A 20,189-nucleotide genomic window follows, 5' to 3' on the forward strand; every position below is an offset into this window, starting at 1 on the left:
ACGTGGTGTCATAACCTGCATAGCCTTTTAACCCTCTACCTTAGCTTCACGGAGGTGAGCATTCCTCCAATACACATCCGTTTGAGTGTCTTTGAATGATTTATTGTGGTGGCTTGTCTAAAGAGAAGACAAAGTCAGCCTTTGCATTTAACCCTCCCCCCCAGCACACATGCAAAGCCATTTTCTGGAGTTGAGGGCTTAACTGTAAATATTTGTTCTGGCTGAAACCTGCTAGAGAATATTTACCTAAAATGAGATAACAACACTCCATTAAAGAAAATGAGCATGAACTGACACAACTTTTCAAGAAAAATTGCTAACTAAACATTAAACTCAATTTACATTATTTAGAATTCTCTTTTAGTTTTATTTTTTATTATTTCTTTTAAAGAACAGAACAGGTATATTTCTATTGGTCTACCTGATACGGAGGATAGTGTGGTACGGATGGATAGTATGAATGACAAATTATACAAATATATTTTATTTGAAATAAACAAAAATGCTTACACAGCTCAACGGGTCACTTGGAAATAAACTCTTGTTTGACTGTATTACCGAGCAAAAACAAAGCTGAAACACAAACTCTTCTTTTGACATGTATTTGGAGGAAGACACTACTTGGTTTTTAAAAAACTGACCTTCTCTTAAGGCCTGGTCATCGAAGTGTAAACAATGTAAATGAATCCTCCATTACCAACTGTCATATCATATCTATGTTACCTGTGCATTCTGAGATCACACCTGTACCTGCCAATAAACCTGGGAAGGGTTGCTATATCACAGTTAACATTTGAGTTGGCAGGCAGGAGTGAGGAAGAGTAATTTGGAAAAAGTTTTACAACCTATTTAGAACAAATCACTAGTATTCGCTTAAATAACAGGTTGTAATAGAAAGATACTGTCTGAATGTTGTCCTTTTCACTTCGGTTCATTTTTAGTTTTTGTTTGTGATTAACATAGTTGTTTGATTCATTCGCTTATAGTACAATCCTGCCACAAAGTATTAAAGCACAGGATAACTATTATTCCTTCAACATCTGCATTTTTTCAAGTTTTATACTCTATCTCTAGTATGTCAGCAGTTTTTGAATATTAAAAAAATAATAATAAATGGGTAAAACTCTTCTAAAAATGCACATGTCTATAACTATAATGGTACTAGATGGGAAGGAGACAATGAGGGAAGGGAAAAAAGCAAACACATTCATTTGTAGGGAATGTGGTTCAAGTCTTTGGATTTAAAAACAACTTCCCCAGAGAAGCTGGCTACACTGGAATTTCCAGAAAACTTCCTTTGCCTCCAAAAAGGACCTGAAAAGCCCCAATCCAAACGTTTGAGACTATAGTTATGAGATGTTATAAATGATGATCAAAGCAATCGGAGGGAGAAGAATGAATGTGTCTTCCATTCAGCTATAGTTTGTAGCATAGCCTCTTTAGCTGTTGGTTGATCAGTAAAAACCAGTGAAGTACCAGAAGTGCTTTGAAGGATGGGGTAGAAAAGTACTGAACATATTACCTGTTTATGTCAGTAACAGGGCTTCATGGCTAGGAAAATTTTCTAAATAGTAAAATGACTCCAGGATAGATATCTCTCTCCATCATTAAATGTGGCAGAATTTAAAAAAAAAAAAAAAAAAAAAAAAAAAAAAGATTTACAAGTAGATATAGTGAAAACAGAAAATTACAAGGCAGAAAACACAAAAGAATCAAGACAATGCTATAAGTTCAACAGTATTCCATGAGGCTAGAAAACCTGTTAACTTTGAAAGCCCTAGAAAAATATCACTCTTGTTTATAAATCACTTATTTATCATATGACCACACATTGAATCCTTTCTTTCCATGTACTGAAGAATCCTACATTCAGCCTTTAAGCATTCTGCATTTCTTTGCCAATCTTGTAGCTGAGTATCTTGTTCCAGTCGATTTTGGTGCAGGTAACTGGAAGTTGCTGGCACAAGGCCTTGAACGTGGTGTCTGACATTGTTTGATAGTTTTCACTAATTGCTGTCTGATACTCATTTTCTGCATGCTCTATGATTTTAATAAACTCCTTGGCAGTTTGGACTTCATTCAAAACAGTTACTGAATCCTGTACATCTTTATGACTAACCAACTGAACATTGCCATCTTCATGACAGTGAGCCTGAATCTTAAGTACTCCAACCACTTGGGCTGTAGAGGGTGTGATGGTGAACTTCCATTCTGATCTCCAACGACCATTCCAGAAGTTTTTAGGCTGAAACTGGTGGCTTTCAATACATATGGCATACATGGATGCCATTTCTTCAATAACAGTCTGTTGCCCATCTATAGTTTTAGCATGAACAGTACAGAAGCTGTTGGAATAATGATCTTTCACACAGGCCCTTAAAGCACTGTCACAGGATTCTCTCCAAGACTTCAGACCTCCATCTACTTCCTCTGGCTGAGGGTCACTTGCTTCTTTCCGTAAGTGATCAAACTTAAAGGAAATTTTGTTTCTTGGATCTAAAAATCTGCTATTACCCAGGTCACCGTGTTCTGTAATTAAGACCTGATCTTCATATCCTTCTATCTTCACAGGCATGAATTGACCCATGTTATACTGGGCAAGTACATGTGCTGCCCCTTCCCTGAGGAGACCGTCATTATTAAGTAGTAGCCGGACATCGTTGAACACTTCATTAAATTCCCCTGGGGGTGTGTGAGTGATGAATTTAGCAGCTATGCGTACCTTCTCCTCATCCGACACCCAATCCTCGAAGTTGGCCATCTTGGGCTGCTCTCTAGATGTTTTAAATTCATCATGTACTTTTACCTTGTAAAAACCAGATCAATTCTCCTTTCAATCTGATATTAAAATATATCTGATGATAACTAAGAGAAAGAAAAAGTGAGAAGAAAATAATAGTGATTTCTAAAGGAGGATAAAATGAATTTTTGAAATACCTATTTATCTTTAAAATAGTCTTGTTTTCAAATGGTTTAGTCCATGTTAAAGTACAAGTCCATCATGAGTTTTATAGATAACTAAAGCAAAACCCAAAGATACATATGTATGAAGGAGAAAATTGGTAATGAAGAATATAATTCAATACTGAACACAAAAATTCCAAAAAGCTAGAGTCTTTTTCTGTTTTAATTTCTGCAGAACAGTCCATGGAAATTTTAAAAGACCTCTAAAACCTAATAAGAAGAACATAAATAAAAGCACAAACTACTATCCATACAACTTGTTTCCATTTTGATCGTTAGGCTGGGTCTATTTTCATTGAGAATTTTTATTTTTTAAAAATGTAAAGGCAGCAGAAACCACAAATGTTAAAATGAGAAAATCAGATCTGTTCTCACTGCCCCCAAATAACTATATTACCCTATTGACCCCAGTTGTAAATGCCTTTCCAGTTAAGTATTACACCATCATTACTGTTATCACCATTGTTATTATTTTGTTCATTTCTTTGCTCATTAGTTTTCTGGTTCAACCATCATACATGGCTGTAATAGAAATTCATTACCATGTGATGGCTGTTGGGAAATGACTTGATAGTCTTGCAAACACTGAATCATGCAGGAAATTAACACTCATTTTCATGCATGTTTGCTTGCATGTTGATGACCTGGAAACACATGCTTACACTCCATATTTTTCCTTGTTGCTCTTGATTTGTTTTTTCTCTGGTAGGAACAGAACAATATGGGCTTCCTCCAGGGGACAAAACAGCAGCTAACTACCGCAGCACGCAAGGGCGAGAAGAGCAGATAGGTGCAAACTACCCTGAGAGGAGGCCAGCAGAGCGCACACAGAGGGGAAGTGCAGCCACCTGGCGTCACACCTGGGCACTGCCAACCATCGTGGCAACTGGGCTGCCTGGAGAAGGGGGAGGCCAGGAGGAGAGTAGAATCCGACAGTGGATCCTAGAACACTCCCTTGAGGGTGTTATAGGGAGCTTTTGCTCCTGGGGCCACGGAGTTTAGAAGCTCAGTTCCCGTCTCGCCCTTCCCACACCGAAGAAGGGGAATGAACATACACGGATGCCATTTCTTCATTTCATCAAATACCTCCTTGCCTGTTACAGTATTTTCTCCTTCAGTGGGCAAGAAGACCAACTAAAATCGTCCTTTATTCACTAAACATTGTCTTTCCTGGCCTCTAGAGTGAGGCCATGACAACTACTTTGTACTATGAGTGGGCTTTTGGCAAGCTATCAACACTTCCTCAGCAGTGCTGTCCCATAGAACTTTCTGCAGTGGTGGAAATGTTCCACATCTATGCTGTCCCATCTAACAGCTACTAGTTACACGTGGTTACTGAACACCTGAAATGGGCTAAATAATTCATTTAAAATTAAATGTAAATTCAATTCAATTTATATTTTCCATAATAAAAATTGTCGTTGTTGTTTAATGACCCTGAGTACTCAGAAATGTGTCTTAAAAGTCCATCAACTCTTGCTTCTCTAATTCTGGTTGAATCACGTGTGGCTAGAGGCCACCTAGGGACAGCACGGATCTGAAGAGCAGCTCTCGGAGGTGGCGTCAGAACTTTCTGGCTATTCCTGTGTCAATTCAGGAATGTGCACATAATGCCTCAACTGATCTGTAAAAGACCTTGCTGCCTCATTCTTCTTGTTATAAATGAGGATTCAGGCCAATGCTATCACACCCAAGTATACGATTACTGTCTATAATCTGATAACACTCAAATCGACTTTCAACCCCCGAGCTGACTTCTTTGGCTCATGTAACACTTTATCTACCTTGACAGTGGGCCAAAACCTCACCCCAGACATATAGAATCAGAATCTCTGAAGGGTTAGCTTAACTTAGAAATTTACAATTTTAATAAGTTTCTCAGGAGATTGTTGTGCGAACAGTCCAATGTTGATTATGACCAGCTCTGCATTACATTTCAGACTAGATGTATCACCAGCAATTCAGGTGGCGTACGAAAAAGATCAAACTCTTCATCTCCTTCTCCTGACTTCTGCCCTTTGTAATCTGTCCAAACCCAGGAGGTAAGGCCATAATTTCCATAAATCGGAGAGTCATCATCACTCTTTGATTAAATGTACCAGTTGGAGAATGGCTGGCACATAGGAAGCATTCAACCAATATTTAATCATTGTGCTTCCCTTGTGTCTTTCGTTTCTCATATCTGATTAGTTATGAAGCAAGGCCTTTTCCCTACATCCTGTCTCTTGTGTCCATTTCATTCTTTCTTTCTCTAACTGCCACTAAGTTAGTTGATAATTTAATGCTCTTCATCCTGTGATACTGCATCTGTCATCATCACCATTATCATCATCCAGTCCCTTTGTATTCAATCCACAAATGAACCTCGTGATATGGAAATTATAATTCCCATTTTACAGAGTATTAGGTTTAAGGAATTTTACCCAGTGTCATTCAGCTAACAATTGTCAGAGAAATGTGCATTTATATCAAAGGTTATGGTCTCTCCTACTAAGTGGGACTAATGACCTGCTATGAAGCCCCCATTATACTCTATGGCAATTTCTCCCTGGACCAGTTATCTTCTCTGTTCATCTGGTTGACTGTGCCATGCCCACTGTGGAATAAGAATAAGAGAATCATCAGTGGATGCTAAAATCACTGGGTGAGAAACTGTCCAGAGACTAGGACGTTCACAGTCTCAAATATGACACCACAGATGACTTATTAATACCAAGGGGAAGGTGGCAGGCACCACCTTAACCAAATGGGAATAATGGGATAAACTGACATCAAGCGCCTCCTGATGTGATGTAGTGAGAAAACCACATCACCTGTGTAGTACTTCTGTCAGAAATGTTAAACTTGAATCTAATCATGAGGAAAGAATCAGACAAATCCAAATTGAGATACAATAGACAAAAAAATGGCCTAGATTCCTCAGAAATGCCAATGCCATAAAAGACAAAAAAAGTTCAGTGAATGGTTCTAGGTTAAAGAGGCTGAAGAGATATAACAGTTAAGTGTGACATCTGATCCTTGATTGGATTATGATTTTTTCAAAAGCTATGAAGGACATATGGGGACAACTGAGGAAAACTGAACATGGACTACATATTAGAAAGTAGGATTGTATCAATAATATTTTGTATGATTAGACTGTGGTTATGTGGGAGAATGCCCTCATTCCCACATATATAGACATATGTAGGGTTGAAGTGTCCTGACAGTTAAACTAGTACTCAAATGTTCCAGTAACAAACAAACAAACAAACCACACCAGAGAGTTAAAGCAAATAAGGTAAATGTTAACAACTGGGGGATTTAGATAAAGAGTATATAGATATTTTTGCAACTTTTCTATAGGTTTGAAATTTATTCAAAATAAAAAGTTGGTTTAAAAAAAAGAAATAATATTAGCAATACTTATGTAGCCCTTACTTTGTGCTATAGGTACTCTTCCAAGCACTTTACACAGAGTAATTCATTTAATCTTCACAACACCCTGCATGGTATATTATATTAGCTGCATTTTACACATGAAACAATAGAGGTTCATAGAGGTTAAGTGATTTGACCGAAGTCAACAGTCAGCAAGGAGTAGAGTTGGGATTCCAACTAGAGCCTGTGCAACTTAACCTCTCTGCTCAGCTTTTATTGGGCATATCCTAGTTTTCATCACCTTCTGAGGGCGTGCAAGAGGTTGTCCATCACACCTCAATAACTCAAACACTTTAAAGTTCTTCTTTATATTAACTTGAAATTTATTTCCTGATGGATTTTATCCTTTTGTTCTATTTCTACAGTGGGTCCATCCAGAGCAAATCACTCTTTCCTCCACTAGAATGTAAGCTCCACAAGAATTAAGAATCGGTCATGTTCACTACTGTGCTCCCATGTTGGAAAAATACCTCCTGGCACACGGCAGGAACTCACTAAATATTTATCGAATGAATGAATTAATGAATGAATGAATGAACAACAGCCTTTCAAATATTTGAGGTCAACTGCTGGAGATTTCCACTCTCTGTTGAAAACCTTCCTAGTCCCTTCAGTTGTTCCATTAATATTCTAGTCATGGTCCTCTAAATAATTCCAGTTTTTCTAGTGTTAAGGGTTGTTCCCAGAACTGAAAACAGTACTCCAGAGTTCACTGACCACCACCACTTTCCTTGTTTCAGATGATTTCCCTCTTTTAATTGAGCCTAAGAAATCACAACAGTTTTTTAAGTGGCATTGTAAACACTACAGAAAAGTTTTACCGGCAAAGACAGTGGACTGAACATACATGTTCAGATGAACTACCATCCATCTCCATACTGCTCTGTCCTAGGCTCCATTAAAACAACAGTAAAGGATTTTTTTTTTCCTTGCATAAGCCCCTGAGAATAAAGGTAATGAGAGAGAAGGAAAGAGTAATAACGTTTTAGAAGCTGGAAAGCAGATGAACAAATGGTAACTGACTTATCCGACCTAAGAAAGATGAATCTTAAGCCAGTAGGGGGATCAGGTGACACTAAAGAATCCCAAAAGTTTCAGAAATTGGTGACATCAGTTACCTCTAGAAGGAGGGTTTAAGGTGCAGAGTGAAAACAGGAGGATTGGTCACAAATCTGTTTAAGACTTGAAATGTCTTTGTAGCCCTCCTTTACGCAGCAGAAACCTAAGGGTCTATTCTCCAGAGGAGCAACAGAGAAGGTCTCCAGACAGGGGTTACACCAGACACAGTTTGGGGCAGGGGTACCTTAATGAAAGGAGGACTAAATCGGATTGGAGGAAGATTAAATAAACGTTTCCATACTGACTGCCAAGACCTATGCCCTCTTCCCCCACTCTGCTTATCTCTGTCCTTCAGGTAAGAGTTTGGAAAGTCTTTCTCTGGAGAATCCAACTCGTCCAAGAGGAAAGACTTAGGAAACTGACAATGAGGGGTCCCCAAAGAAATGGCTGACGCCATAGCATGTAAGCCCCGCCCCTGAGCTCAGAGCCTCCAATGAGCTGTAAAATTAAAAAAAAAAATTTATCATTCATTGTAGCTAAATATACGTAAGATAAAATTTTATCATATTAACTATTTTCAAGTGTATAGTTCAGTGGCGTTCAGTACATTCACAATGTTAACGCAATCATTACTACCATCCATCTCCAGAACTTTTTCATCACCCCAAAAGGAAATGTACTCATTAAACAATAACTCCTCGTAACCCCCTCCCCTTAGTCCCTGTAAACTCTGTTCTACTTTCTGTCTCTATGAATTTGACTATTCAGAGTTTCCTTCCTTTCTAGGACTGAATAATATTCCACTGATAGAGCAACACCAGACAAGAAACTATAGAGTTAAGGGAAAGCCTTATGTTAACTCATAGCCTAGAGAGATTCCTCTACCTTCCCAAAGCCAGGATGATTTCTAAAACCTACTTGCACAGCAGCACAGAGAAGCCACCCCAGGTTCTAATCTCTGCAGCAGCAGATGGTTTTGCAACACCCGACAGTAAAGGAGAGTAACCTTTGTAAACTGCATTCTATATGGTATATAGATCTGCGCAGAAGCACATTGAGACAGCTAGCTAGGGCGACACAAAGACGGCTGATGCAGGTCCTGGACCCTGAAGTCTGAGTTGTGAACAAACACATTAGCAAAGAGAGAGAGAATTCCTTGCTCCTGGGAGCACAGCCTTGATCTGGAACAACCACCCTGGCGTGAACCACCACAGAGCACGAACTGGTGTTCAATACAGGAAATGACCACAGTTAGGTCGGCCATGGTCTGAGGACCCAGACCAAAGTGGAGATGTTTACACTAGTCCCCCTTTATAAAGGGTTTCTCCTGATCCCTATCAAAAGCAATGAGGTTCACATGAAAAATCTATAACGGCTGCATCTTTATATTAATTGATGTTCTTTTTCGCAGGCTCAGTATTTGTGGCTCACGGGCTTAGTTGCTCCACAGCATGTGGGATCCTCCCAGACCAGGGCTCGAACCCGTGTCCCCTGCGTTGGCAGGCGGATCCTTAACCACTGCGCCACCAGGGAAGCCCCTTCGGCAAGCACTTTAAACTCAGTCGCACTTGAGACCTGCTCTCCCCACCCTGGACTGTGCCCTGTGTCTGCAGCTACGCAGGGCTGGGGTGTGGGTGGGGATGGAAGTGAGGCATTATAAAACAGACTTGAAGAAATAAATCATGTAAAGTAGATAACCAACAAGGACCTACTTTATAGCATAGGGAACTATACTCAATATTCTGTAATAACCTATAATGCAAAAGAATCTGAAAAAGAGTGTGTGTATATATATATATATATATATATATATATATATATATAACTGAATCACTTTGCTGTACACCTGAAACTACAATAACACAACATTGTAAATCAATTATACTTCAATAAAAGAAGAAAAAAGAAATAATCATGGCATAAACTGTTTATCTTGAACCGTTTAAATATAATTTAAACATTAGCAATTTAGTTTAATAATTTCCCTGCAACATAGTTCTGGGAGGATCCTAGAACCAAATTCTTGAAATCTTCTCAGAATCAGAGAACTTAAGTTATGCCAGCAGCAACTCATCTTCCAGAAATATGCCACAATGTTGTTTCTCAAACTCCAGCTGTGCATAAAGATCACTCTGAGAGCTAAGTAAACAGACTTCTGGCCCCTCACCCCAAAAGATTGTGATTCAGTAGATCTGGAGCTGGCACAAAGATCTTCATTTCTAGCAAGTTCCAAGGTGACATTTATGCCGCTAGTCTGAGGATCACGCTTTAAATAGTACTGTTCTACAGCATTAGAAAATATTGTCCAACAAGTTCTCTTCGAGATGTCTTCATACTTTGCATGATTTTCTATTCCCCCTTTTCCTCTTTTACTTCTTTGCAACCTTCTTGTCTTCTTCCTTTTCCTCTCCCTGCCCTCTAAATATGGATATGCTCCAAGATTAAAACTTTGCTTCTTATCTCCTTGCCTTTCCTTCCATTATAAGTTCAGTAACTACTCATTGAGAATCTACTAATTGTTAAGCTGGCTCTAGGTACCATGTAAGGCAAAACCAGTAAGATCCATGCCCTTTGCTCCCATATTATCTTCTCTGTGAAAATTTTCTCAGAACTTTCTCACAAACGTAACCATCTTTTCCTTTGCTTTCCCATAGCTCTTTATTTGTTTCACTCATCTGGCTTTTATTTCATACTTTCTTGGTTGGGAATTCCCTGAAACAGTATCCCAAATCTTGATTGCAAACAGGATCTGCACTGGGCAAAACTCTCTCAACCTCCAATTTTGATTGCGTCACCAATCTGTATTTAATCTTCCATTCAAAAGTAAGGTTTAATAACTATATGAGCCTTGTAATTGATCAGAAAATTGTGCCAATCTTTTCAATACAACACCGTCTTATACCAATACAAATATACATTGGAGTTACGCAAAATTTCGATTAATATTTGGAGATGTTGCAAGATGACAGGGAAAGTGAAACAAAATTCCACTTCTAAGCATGTTAGCGCAAGGCAAATATTTGCTGCGTTCACTTTTACCTAATTCAGTTCAATCAACATGTATGGACAAATCACAATATACAAAATGCCGTTCTACTGTACCTGCATGCATTTTCTTTTCCCCTCTAGCCTGTGTCACGCCTCTTCGATGGGGGTGGGGGTGGGTACATGTAAATTGGCCTTGCTGCCTCCACCCTGTATTGTGGCCACAGTCAATGACAACAGTGCTCATCTCTGTGGATGTGTGTGGTTAAAGAGGATAGAAGTGGGAGCTGGGGAGAATATTTTCACATAATGCTTCGGTAAATATCAGTGGAAACCTCTCTGAGCTATCTCTGTCCTGTCCTCCAGACTTCCTTCTCTGTGATATAAAGTGCTCACATAAGCAGTCAGAGCTGTGACGGAAATCCAAGGCTGACCTGATTTACTAAGTCCTCAAATGTTGACCTCTCCAGGGCAAATAAGTAGAGCAGGAGGGCATTTGGATAAGAAAAATAAAGAGGAGCCATGAGCAAACCAGTAGATCTTTGGAATCAAACAATTTAACATAGAATGAATACCAAGGATTTCCTGGGGAAGGAAGGAAGTGTAATTCTGCCTATCCACTAACCTTAGGACCATATCAAATTTAGACTATCCTCATCCCTTTCTCTTTGTAGTGGAGACATATCACACTCACATTCAACTTACACACACTCAACCACATGTTTGCAGAAAACAACAGCCACAGCAACCATAGTTCTCACACAACATGGCCCCAGATGCAGGCCAACTACTTCATCTGCTGCTCAAGAAACAGAGATGTGTTTTAATAATGGAAAAAAACCACCTGGCTATATTGGCTCCATTGAAAGATGGTATATGATATATGCCAAGCATGCATACTGTTCTTCATGGGTGATTTAGGGGACCTTCTTTTGTGGAAAAACAGCTGATGTCTCAGTGCCCCTGGGGCTTCCATAGGCAGCTGTGGAATTAGGCCAGTGGCTTCAGAGACTGCTCTTCTAGACCACTGGCTGACGAGAGCATGAGGAAGGCTAGGTCTCTATGGAAACCACCTTCCCCTCCCTTTCTATCCTGCACACTCCTCCCTCTTCCCTCCTTTCCATTTCTCCTATCAGAGAACTTTCCTCACTTCACAAGATGGGACAGTGGAGGTGATGCAGTGAAGGCTTCATTGACAGGGGAAGTTGGTACTGTGCACTTCTGGTGGGAGCTCTCACCCCAGATAAACTGTGTGGACCCCTCAGGGCTCATAAGTCCCAGTGTAATACAATAGCTACTTCTGGCTAAGCATCATCACAGCTTGGTGGTTTCCTAAACATGAGAGACCTTGGGTTGTCCTCACTGTAAATTCAAGCTTGGGACTATTTCTAGGCAGGACACTATTGGAGACTATTTTTATCTATGCCAAACAGTAGCCCTTCTTCTAGCTGAATGATTACCAGGTTTTAAGAGGACAGAAGTTATATTTATTTTTACTGTTGTGCAGAATTATGGAGAAAATGTGTAATTAGAAGAAAAATCCAGATCTCCTGAAAGAAAATGGGCGGCAAGGGGAAAGTGGGAACTCACGGTACCAGGGCAAGCTGCTAATCCATCAGGGGAGCGTTGTGATTGCTCCAGAGGGACGAGGTCACCAGGAAAACCTTTGCTTAGAAACTAAATTAAGAATAAGGTCCCCATTGTTTGTCTTACAGTGGCCAGAGTTCATGAGTGTCTTGCTTTGTCCCCAGGGGCTCTGTTTCTCCACTCTAGGCCAGCTCTGATGAAGAGGAAGCCATATATCTTCTAAGAATATTTCTGTCTTGTGCTTAACTCAGTAACATTAACAGAGGGAAATGAGGTTATGTGAACTTCCCATGGATATTTGGATGGGAGTGACTCAGTTGATACAAAGGATTCCCTGTGAAACACATCCAAATAGAGTCGAGTTGATTCTTGTGATTCCCTTAGGTTTCTCCAGCTCAGGAAAGAGGAAAGAATATCCTAAGAGATAGTGACTCCATAACTATATGCAGATGGCCAAAACACATGGTAGGAGATGCTCCCACAAAAATAAAACAGTGTAAAGATCTTCAACTGCAAATGGATTAGATGTGGAATATTTTAATGATAGAGTCATTTCTGATGCAAATAGCTTCCTCATTGTTCCATTTTCCAAATAAAAGGTTATTCTTGTTGGTAGTTAGTGTGTGCTAGTTTCAAAACCTACCTTATCTTTAAAATCTTCCAGAGCAGAAGATTGATAGTAATGAGGAAAATCAACTCTGAGGCAAAATAGTTTAGATTCACTCAGAATTTAGCAAATGTGAAAATTAGTACATTTAAAAAAGAAATCTAGCCATTTAATCCTAGAAACAAACTTCTTACAATCCCCCCCCCTCCCCCGCCCCCCACACACACTCTTATTAGATTTCTACTTTTCAGGAAGCGTTCATTATAGCCCATAGAAAATATTCAACCTTAACACAGGGAAAAGCAAGTCACTTCCCTCAGCAAGGGATTAGAATAGGATACATGTTCCCATTTTTGGACCTAGGGAAGAATCAGTTTTGGTCTCCTCTCTGAAATATGAGTGAAATTCGAGTCTCTAAGGGGCAAGGTAGAGCCACAGGGGGCACTAAATTGGAGAGAAGACAAATATCTTTGACATTGCTAGGTACGTTCTATCTGCCTTTGGAATCACCTGAGACACAGAATCCTTGACTACCCTTCTTCAGGTCTTATCCAATCTGTTACCATATTTTTTGTATTTATCTCTTTCCTTTAATTTTTTTTTTAAATTTTATTTATTCATTTATTTTTGGCTGTGTTGGGTCTTCGTTTCTGTGCGAGGGCTTTCTCTAGTTGCGGCGAGCGGGGGCCACCCTTCATCGCAGTGCACGGGCCTCTCACTATCGCGGCCTCTCTTGTTGCGGAGCACAGGCTCCAGACGCGCAGGCTCAGTAGTTGTGGCTCACGGGCCCAGTCGCTCCGCGGCACGCGGGATCCTGCCAGACCAGGGCTCGAACCCGTGTCCCCTGCATTGGCAGGCAGACTCTCAACCACTGCGCCACCAGGGAAGCCCTCCTTTAATTTTTTATTCATCCCTCAGAGTGATGAGCCAATGCCTTTAAAATAGTAGCTATTCAATAAATATTCCACAGACGAATGGATTTTTCTCATTCACTTCTAGGCTTCCAGTGCTTGTTCAGCTCTATCTCTCAACAGGTATCGGTGTGCAGGACGTTTAGAAATACCACTACGGCAATTACTACAGGAATTACTTCTCCTGCTTCTTTAACAGCTGGGGCATTATATGCTAGAGTGGGTTACTCAAACCTGAAATTACTTACCATAAAAAAATGTGACTTGGGATCAAATACACATGGGAAGAAAGGAAGACTTTGATTTCTAGATTCATCTCAATATCACAGAAACCATATAGGCATCTTCCTCTTCTTTCACTCTTTCTTTCATGATCAGTGGCCAGTAAATGTGAAAGTAACTAAGGCGCAAAAGGAAGGACAATTCACAAAAAGGCAATTAGAAGTTTTAGACAGAGAAGCATAGCTCTGACACATCTTTCTCGAGAGCGTCTGCTCCCTCCTTTCAGAATGCCACCAGCTTTTGTTTTCATCCATAACTTCTATCACCAGGTCCCGGGTTACTAAAATAAATTATGGATAAAGAATTGGTAACAGAAGTTCCATAGCTTCTCTGGATCTGGTAAAATGAAAGGGAACTGTCTTCCTTGATAGAAATGTTCCCACTAACACAAGTAAAGGAACAAAGAAAAAAATTGCCTTGATGCTTGTCCCTCCTTGTACTTCCTACTTCCTCACCTTGAAAACAAACTATTGAGAATGTTCACAGAAGGAAGGTTCTGCTCAGCCTCTGGGAGAATGCAGTACCTAATCTATATTCTGCAATGACTTGAGTTGACAATATCAGCAAATATATTGCACTCAAACAAAATTGTTTCACGATAGAATAGAAGTGATATCAAGAGATGAGGCTAGGGCACCACACAGTATTCATCTGAGTCCCCATACCTGAAAGTACCAGAGAGCAGAGCGTATTCCAGGCCTGGAAGAAACTAGACTCACTTGATCTACATGTGGTTTTCTACTAGACCAAAATGAGACAGTAGCAAATGTCCAATTACACATTGAATAGACTCCAGAGCATTTCAGAGAAGCTCAAGTATAGTGATGTTGAGGCACCATTATATCAGCTTTGCAAAGTCAGATCCTTTGGATAAGTCAGATCCTGTGTGATATTTACATAGCACACACGTGTTCAAAAGCAACTCTGGGGACTTGTCCACAATCTTCTCAAATGTTCCCAATTCTCTGTTTTGTCTCCTAGAACCACTTCGTCCCGTTCAACACATGACAACCCACCAAAGAAGAATCTCATAGCCTTCTTAAGTCTTTCCCTTTTTTCTTGATGAAAGAGTCATTGTCATCATTGAGTCTTCTCTTCTTCCACACAAGATGGTACACAGTATTCGTCGTTCTGGACAAATCATTTTGTAAAGCACTTCACAAGTGTATTCAGATGATGGCTAATATGGGGGTTTTTGAACCATTGGTGAGAGATGAGTTAGGTCTGGTTATCCAGAGACTGCAAGGCTTGTGCCTTTGGCCTTTGCTGTGTGAAGCAGCTGTGCAGCCAGAATGCAGAATGAATCTTTTGGGACCATTGGACCCAGATGTGCTCATGAAACTCATCTAAAAAAATCCTTATAAGGTACAAAAGTGGAGGAAGGAGGCTTGATGGACCCAGCCAAGACCTTAACCCTCAGTGTCGATTGCAAAGACAGTTGCATTAACAGGGGGCAGATGCCTTCTGTTCTATTCTTAGTCTTTCGGGTCAAGCTAAGGTATAGTTCAGGGGTCAACAAGCCAGGGCCCCTCGAGCCAAATATGGCCCGTTTGTCTGTTTTTATATGCCTGAGTCAAGAATGATTTTTACATTTTTAAATTGTCGGGGAAAAAAATCACAAGAAGAATCATATTTTGTAACACATGAAAATGATATCAAATTCACATTTTAGTGTCCATAAGTAGTTTTATTGGAGCAAGATTATACCATACTGACGAAGGCTGCTTTTTCTCTACACAAACAGAGCCGGGTAGTTGCAAGAAACCATATGACCAGCAAAGAAAAAAAAAAAAAATCCCTTACGAAAAAGTTTACTGACCCCTGATAAAGTTCATTCTTAAATTCAACCTCGTTCCTTAAATAGATGTGTGAGGACTTGCTCAAACGCATGGATTCTTTTTAGAGGATCGTTATGTCACCTATTGGGGAATGAGCCACTAGTTTTTATCAAATAGAAACTGACATGGGACAAGTGACTTGACCAACCTTGACTATTAGTCAGTGAAACACAAATTAAAACCACGAAAAGATACTGTTTCACACCTACCACTTTGTAAAGAAATTTTAAGTCTAATAACATACTGTGTTGTAAAGGGGCAGCGCAATATGTATGGGTACTGCTGGTGGAAATGAAAACTGTCACAACCGTGTTGGAGAGAGCAGCTTGGCAATTCCTAGTAAAATGGAAGATATATTCATAAGACGACCTATGATTCCACTCCCAGGTTTATCCTCTATTCTGAAGAAATTCTAGCACATTCACAAAAGGAAACACATAGAAGGATGTTCTGTGTTGCCTGGTTTATGTGGTTAATGGTTTTCCCCATCCCTTCCAGGAACATGGTAGGTTGTGCTTTCAGCTCCCTTGTGGCTGGGTGGAGCCCTATGGCTAGTTTTGGACATTGGGTTGTGAGCAGAAGTGACACATGTCATGGCTGGAGTGTATATAAGGCCAATGTGAGATGCTTCCAAGTTATAACAATCCATAGAATCAAAGAAGAAATTATAGTGGAAAATAGATAATACTTCAAGTTAAATAATAGTATTCCATATCAGAACTTATCATTATACTATCAAATACTACATATCAAACCTATAGCCATGCTTAAAATGTAATTTATAGCTTCAAGAGCATATTAGGAAAGAAGAAAATCTGAAAAAAATCAATAAAATTTGAATCTTAGTTTGGACTCTACTCCTCAGAAGCAGATTGCAAGCCAATGATTCAAGGGCACACAGTTTACTGGGAATAAATTAGTTTGCCAGGGCTGCCATAACAAAGTACCCCAGACTAGATGCGTTAAACAAGAGAAATTGACTTCTTCACTGTCCTGTAAAATGGAAGTCTGAGATCAAGCTGTTGGTGCAACTGATTTCTTCTGAGGCCTCTCTCCTTGGCTTGTAAACAGCCACCTTCTTCCTGTGTCCTCACATGGCCCTCTCTCTGTGGCTGTCTGTGCCCTGACCGCCTCTTCTTATAAGGACAGCAGTCAGATTGAATTAAGGCCCATCCCAATGACCTCACTTTAACTTAATCACTCATTTAAAGGTCCTATCTCCAAATACAGTCACATCCTGAGGTACTGGGGGTTAAGATTCCAACATGAATTTTGAGGGGAACACAATTCAGCCATAACAGGGAGGGCTGGGAAGGTAGAAACACAACTAGAAAGTGAGACAGAGAAGGGAAGGCAGCCAATAAAGGGTGTATTATTAAGGCAGCCATCACAACAGGTGACTGGAGCTTGATTACCAAGGAATACTCTAAAAAACTATGTAAAATATGCATCAGAATTATCCTGGCCAAAGGACAAGAAGATTGGTCTATTTACAGCCTGACAGCGTTCGGCCTTTGGTTAAAGGTTTCTCCCACGGATGTTAGTTCCCAGGCACTTCTAGCCGCTATTCCACAAAGAGGGTTCAGGCAGCTCAGTGGCAGCCCTCTGACAAAGAATCAGATGTTGGCCCTTGGAACTCAGGCTGGTGTGCATGAGAATGGCAAGGGGGCATATGGGCAGAGCCCCAACAGTGTCTGCTTAGCAGCCCTCTCCAGAAGTTACAAAAAGAGGAGTAAATGAACCCAAAGAGAATGCAATAATTAAAACAAATTCAAATGTATAAATAGATAAATCTACAAAACTATGGATTGGTTCATTAAAATACTAATAAAATTTTAAAATTACTGTTAAGACTTCCAAAATAAACAATGTGAGGAATTTTAAAACAGGACATCATTACAGTTCCCACAGACATGAGCTCATTAAGAGAAGAAATAGAAATAAAAGAGAGAGCAAGTAGCAATTCCACACCTCAAAAGAATTGGAAACAGGTACTCAAACCTAATACATGTACATGCATGTTCATAGCAGCAATATTCACAAAAGCCAAAAGGTGGAAACAACCCAAATTTCCATCAATGGTTGAATGGACAAGTTGTGATATATCCACACAACAGAATATTATTCAACCATAAAAAGGAATGAAGTACTGATATACACTACAACATGGATGAACCTTGAAAACATTATGCTAAGGGAAAGAAGCCAGACACAAGAGACCATATACTGTATGATTTCATTTATATGAAATATTCAGAAGAGGTAAATCCGTGGAGACAGAAAGTAAATTGTTGCTTGCAAGGGCCCAGGGGGAGAAGGGAAAGGGGAGTGACTGCTTAATGGGTTGAAGGTTTCCTTTTGGGGTGATAAAAGTATTTTGGAACTTGATAGAAATGTGATTGTACAACCTGTGAAAGTACAAAATAACACTGAATTGATCACTCTGAAATGGTTAAGTTGATATGTGAATTTTACTTCAATAAAAAAATTAAGTGAGGGGTAAGGGGGACAGGGATAAATTGGAATATTGGGACTGACACATACACACTACTATATATAAAACAGATAGCTAATAAGGACCTACTGTATAGCACAGGGAAGTCTACTCAATACTCTGTAATGACCTATATGGGAAAAGGATCTAAAAAAGAGTGGATATATGTATATGTATAACAGATTCACTTTGCTGTACACCTGAAACTAACACAACATTGTAAATCAACTATACCCCAATAAAAAATTTTTTTTAATTTTTTTTTTTTTTTTTTGCGTTTTAATTTTTATTTATTTATTTATGGCTGTGTTGGATCTTCGTTTCCGTGTGAGGGCTTTCTCTAGTTGCGGCAAGTGGGGGCCACTCTTCATCACGGTGTGCTGGCCTCTCACTATCGCGGCCTCTCTTGTTGCGGAGCACAGGCTCCAGACGCGCAGGCTCAGTAGTTGTGGCTCACGGGCCTAGTTGCTCCGCGGCATGTGGGATCTTCCCAGACCAGGGCTCGAACCCGTGTCCCCTGCATTGGCAGGCAGATTCTCAACCACTGTGCCACCAGGGAAGCCCTTTTTTTTAATTTTTAAAAATTAAGAGAGAGTATGAAAAAAGGAGTAGAACTATCTGGTGGTATTTAAGTATGGAGCGCAGACCACATGCCAGATCTACAGTTGCCAAACCCTGACAATTTTTAATATTTTGATGATCTCAGCAAGTATTCCCAGTTGTCCTGTAAGGTGAGGATTACTAACAATATTCATTTTTACAGAGGAGAAAGGAGTTCATGGGAAAGACCTGATCATTTCCCTGTCTTCGTGTCACTTTGTATTTTGCAGAGTTGATCCAGAGTATCTCTCTTGAGAAGCAGAACCCAGAAACATAGATAAGCTTACTTTAAGGCTTGGAGATGTCTCAGCTAAAGGAAGTGGGCCAGGGCAGAGTGAGGTGCTCTGACATTCCAAATATAGCCCGTGCTTGGTCACTTAGTTAGATAGATTTGTTGCTAGCAACAAGTACTTAGAATGTGTGTCATTTGGCACATCTTGAGCTGTGAAGTAGATGCAATGCAGGCAAAAAATTGATGATGTTACCGGGAGGGGCTGTGTCGGGTGCTAACTGCCAGCTGCAATGCCTGGAGGAGGGGTGGAGAGGAGTGAAGAATCTCTTTCTTTTTAATAGATTTTCAAGATGGGAAAATCATACTGCAATCCCTGAGCATTTGGGAACAATTGTACTTAAGGTAGAAAGTACACCTAACATGAAGCTGGGAAAACTGGACACTCTCTACAAACTCACTTGGCAGATTCCTCGGTGTCAGAAGAAAAGGTCAGAGCATTTCAATTGCCTTACTCCCTCCAGCCACTTATGTGGAGCCCCAAAGAGACAGCAAAAAGCAGAATAGCAAGTACCGATGGCTGTGGGATTTCTAATCACCACACAGGATGACATCTATGATCTCTGGAAAAGTATGCAAAAGATGTTAGATGAGATGGTAGCAGAGAAGTGATTGAAGCCTAAACCACAACGCTATAGGCATGTGGTGAAGCTAATTCTTTGGCTCGGGTTAGAATTTATATTAGAAGGTACATTAGCAAAATCTCTGAGAACGGTATGTTATTCCCTACAATTATACCTGGAGAAGTAGGTTAATATTTAATCTTTATTTTAACTTTACGAAGGAGAAAATTTTATATTACAAATGTTAAAGTGCAAATTAGCATACAATCATAGGTCCAAAAGCTGAAAAGAATTTTGACTAAGTCCTAGAAGAAATCAAACTATTGAAAAAGAAGGGAGAAGAGGAAGAAGGATTAAAGTAAAGTTAAAAGCAGAAAACCTTAGACTGAGAGACTGGTTCAAGATGGCGGAAGAGAAGAACGTGCACTCACTCCCTCTTGCGAGAGCACTGGAATCACAACTAACTGCTTAACAATCATCCACAGGAAGACACTGGAAGTCACCAGAAAAGATACCCCACATCCAAAAACAAAGGAGAAGCCACAATGAGATGGTAGGAGGGGTGCAATAACAATAAAATCAAATCCCAT

At 39.9% G+C, this 20,189-nt stretch overlaps 1 protein-coding gene and 1 long non-coding RNA gene across 3 annotated transcripts in view; one reads left to right on the forward strand and one right to left on the reverse strand.

The window, feature by feature from the left end:
- Positions 1 to 20,189, forward strand: part of LOC132374357 (uncharacterized) — a 223,358-nt gene that overhangs the window by 172,840 nt on the left and 30,329 nt on the right. Inside the window, exon 4 of one of the 2 annotated variants that reach the window (XR_009505654.1) lies at positions 14,797 to 15,382. The exons of the other annotated variant lie outside the window; for it this stretch is intronic. This is a non-coding gene — a long non-coding RNA (uncharacterized LOC132374357). Of the gene's footprint in view, positions 1 to 14,796; positions 15,383 to 20,189 lie in introns of those variants that run through there. 2 annotated transcript variants of the gene reach the window in all.
- LOC132375408 (F-actin-capping protein subunit alpha-1-like) lies at positions 1,778 to 2,762 on the reverse strand. Its single transcript, XM_059940676.1, has one exon. It carries the CDS (start codon positions 2,759 to 2,761, stop codon positions 1,877 to 1,879), a length of 885 nt encoding a protein of 294 aa, XP_059796659.1. The 5' UTR covers position 2,762; the 3' UTR covers positions 1,778 to 1,876.

Source organism: Balaenoptera ricei, chromosome 11, assembly GCF_028023285.1.
Source record: "Balaenoptera ricei isolate mBalRic1 chromosome 11, mBalRic1.hap2, whole genome shotgun sequence".
NCBI classification, from domain to species: domain Eukaryota; kingdom Metazoa; phylum Chordata; class Mammalia; order Artiodactyla; family Balaenopteridae; genus Balaenoptera; species Balaenoptera ricei.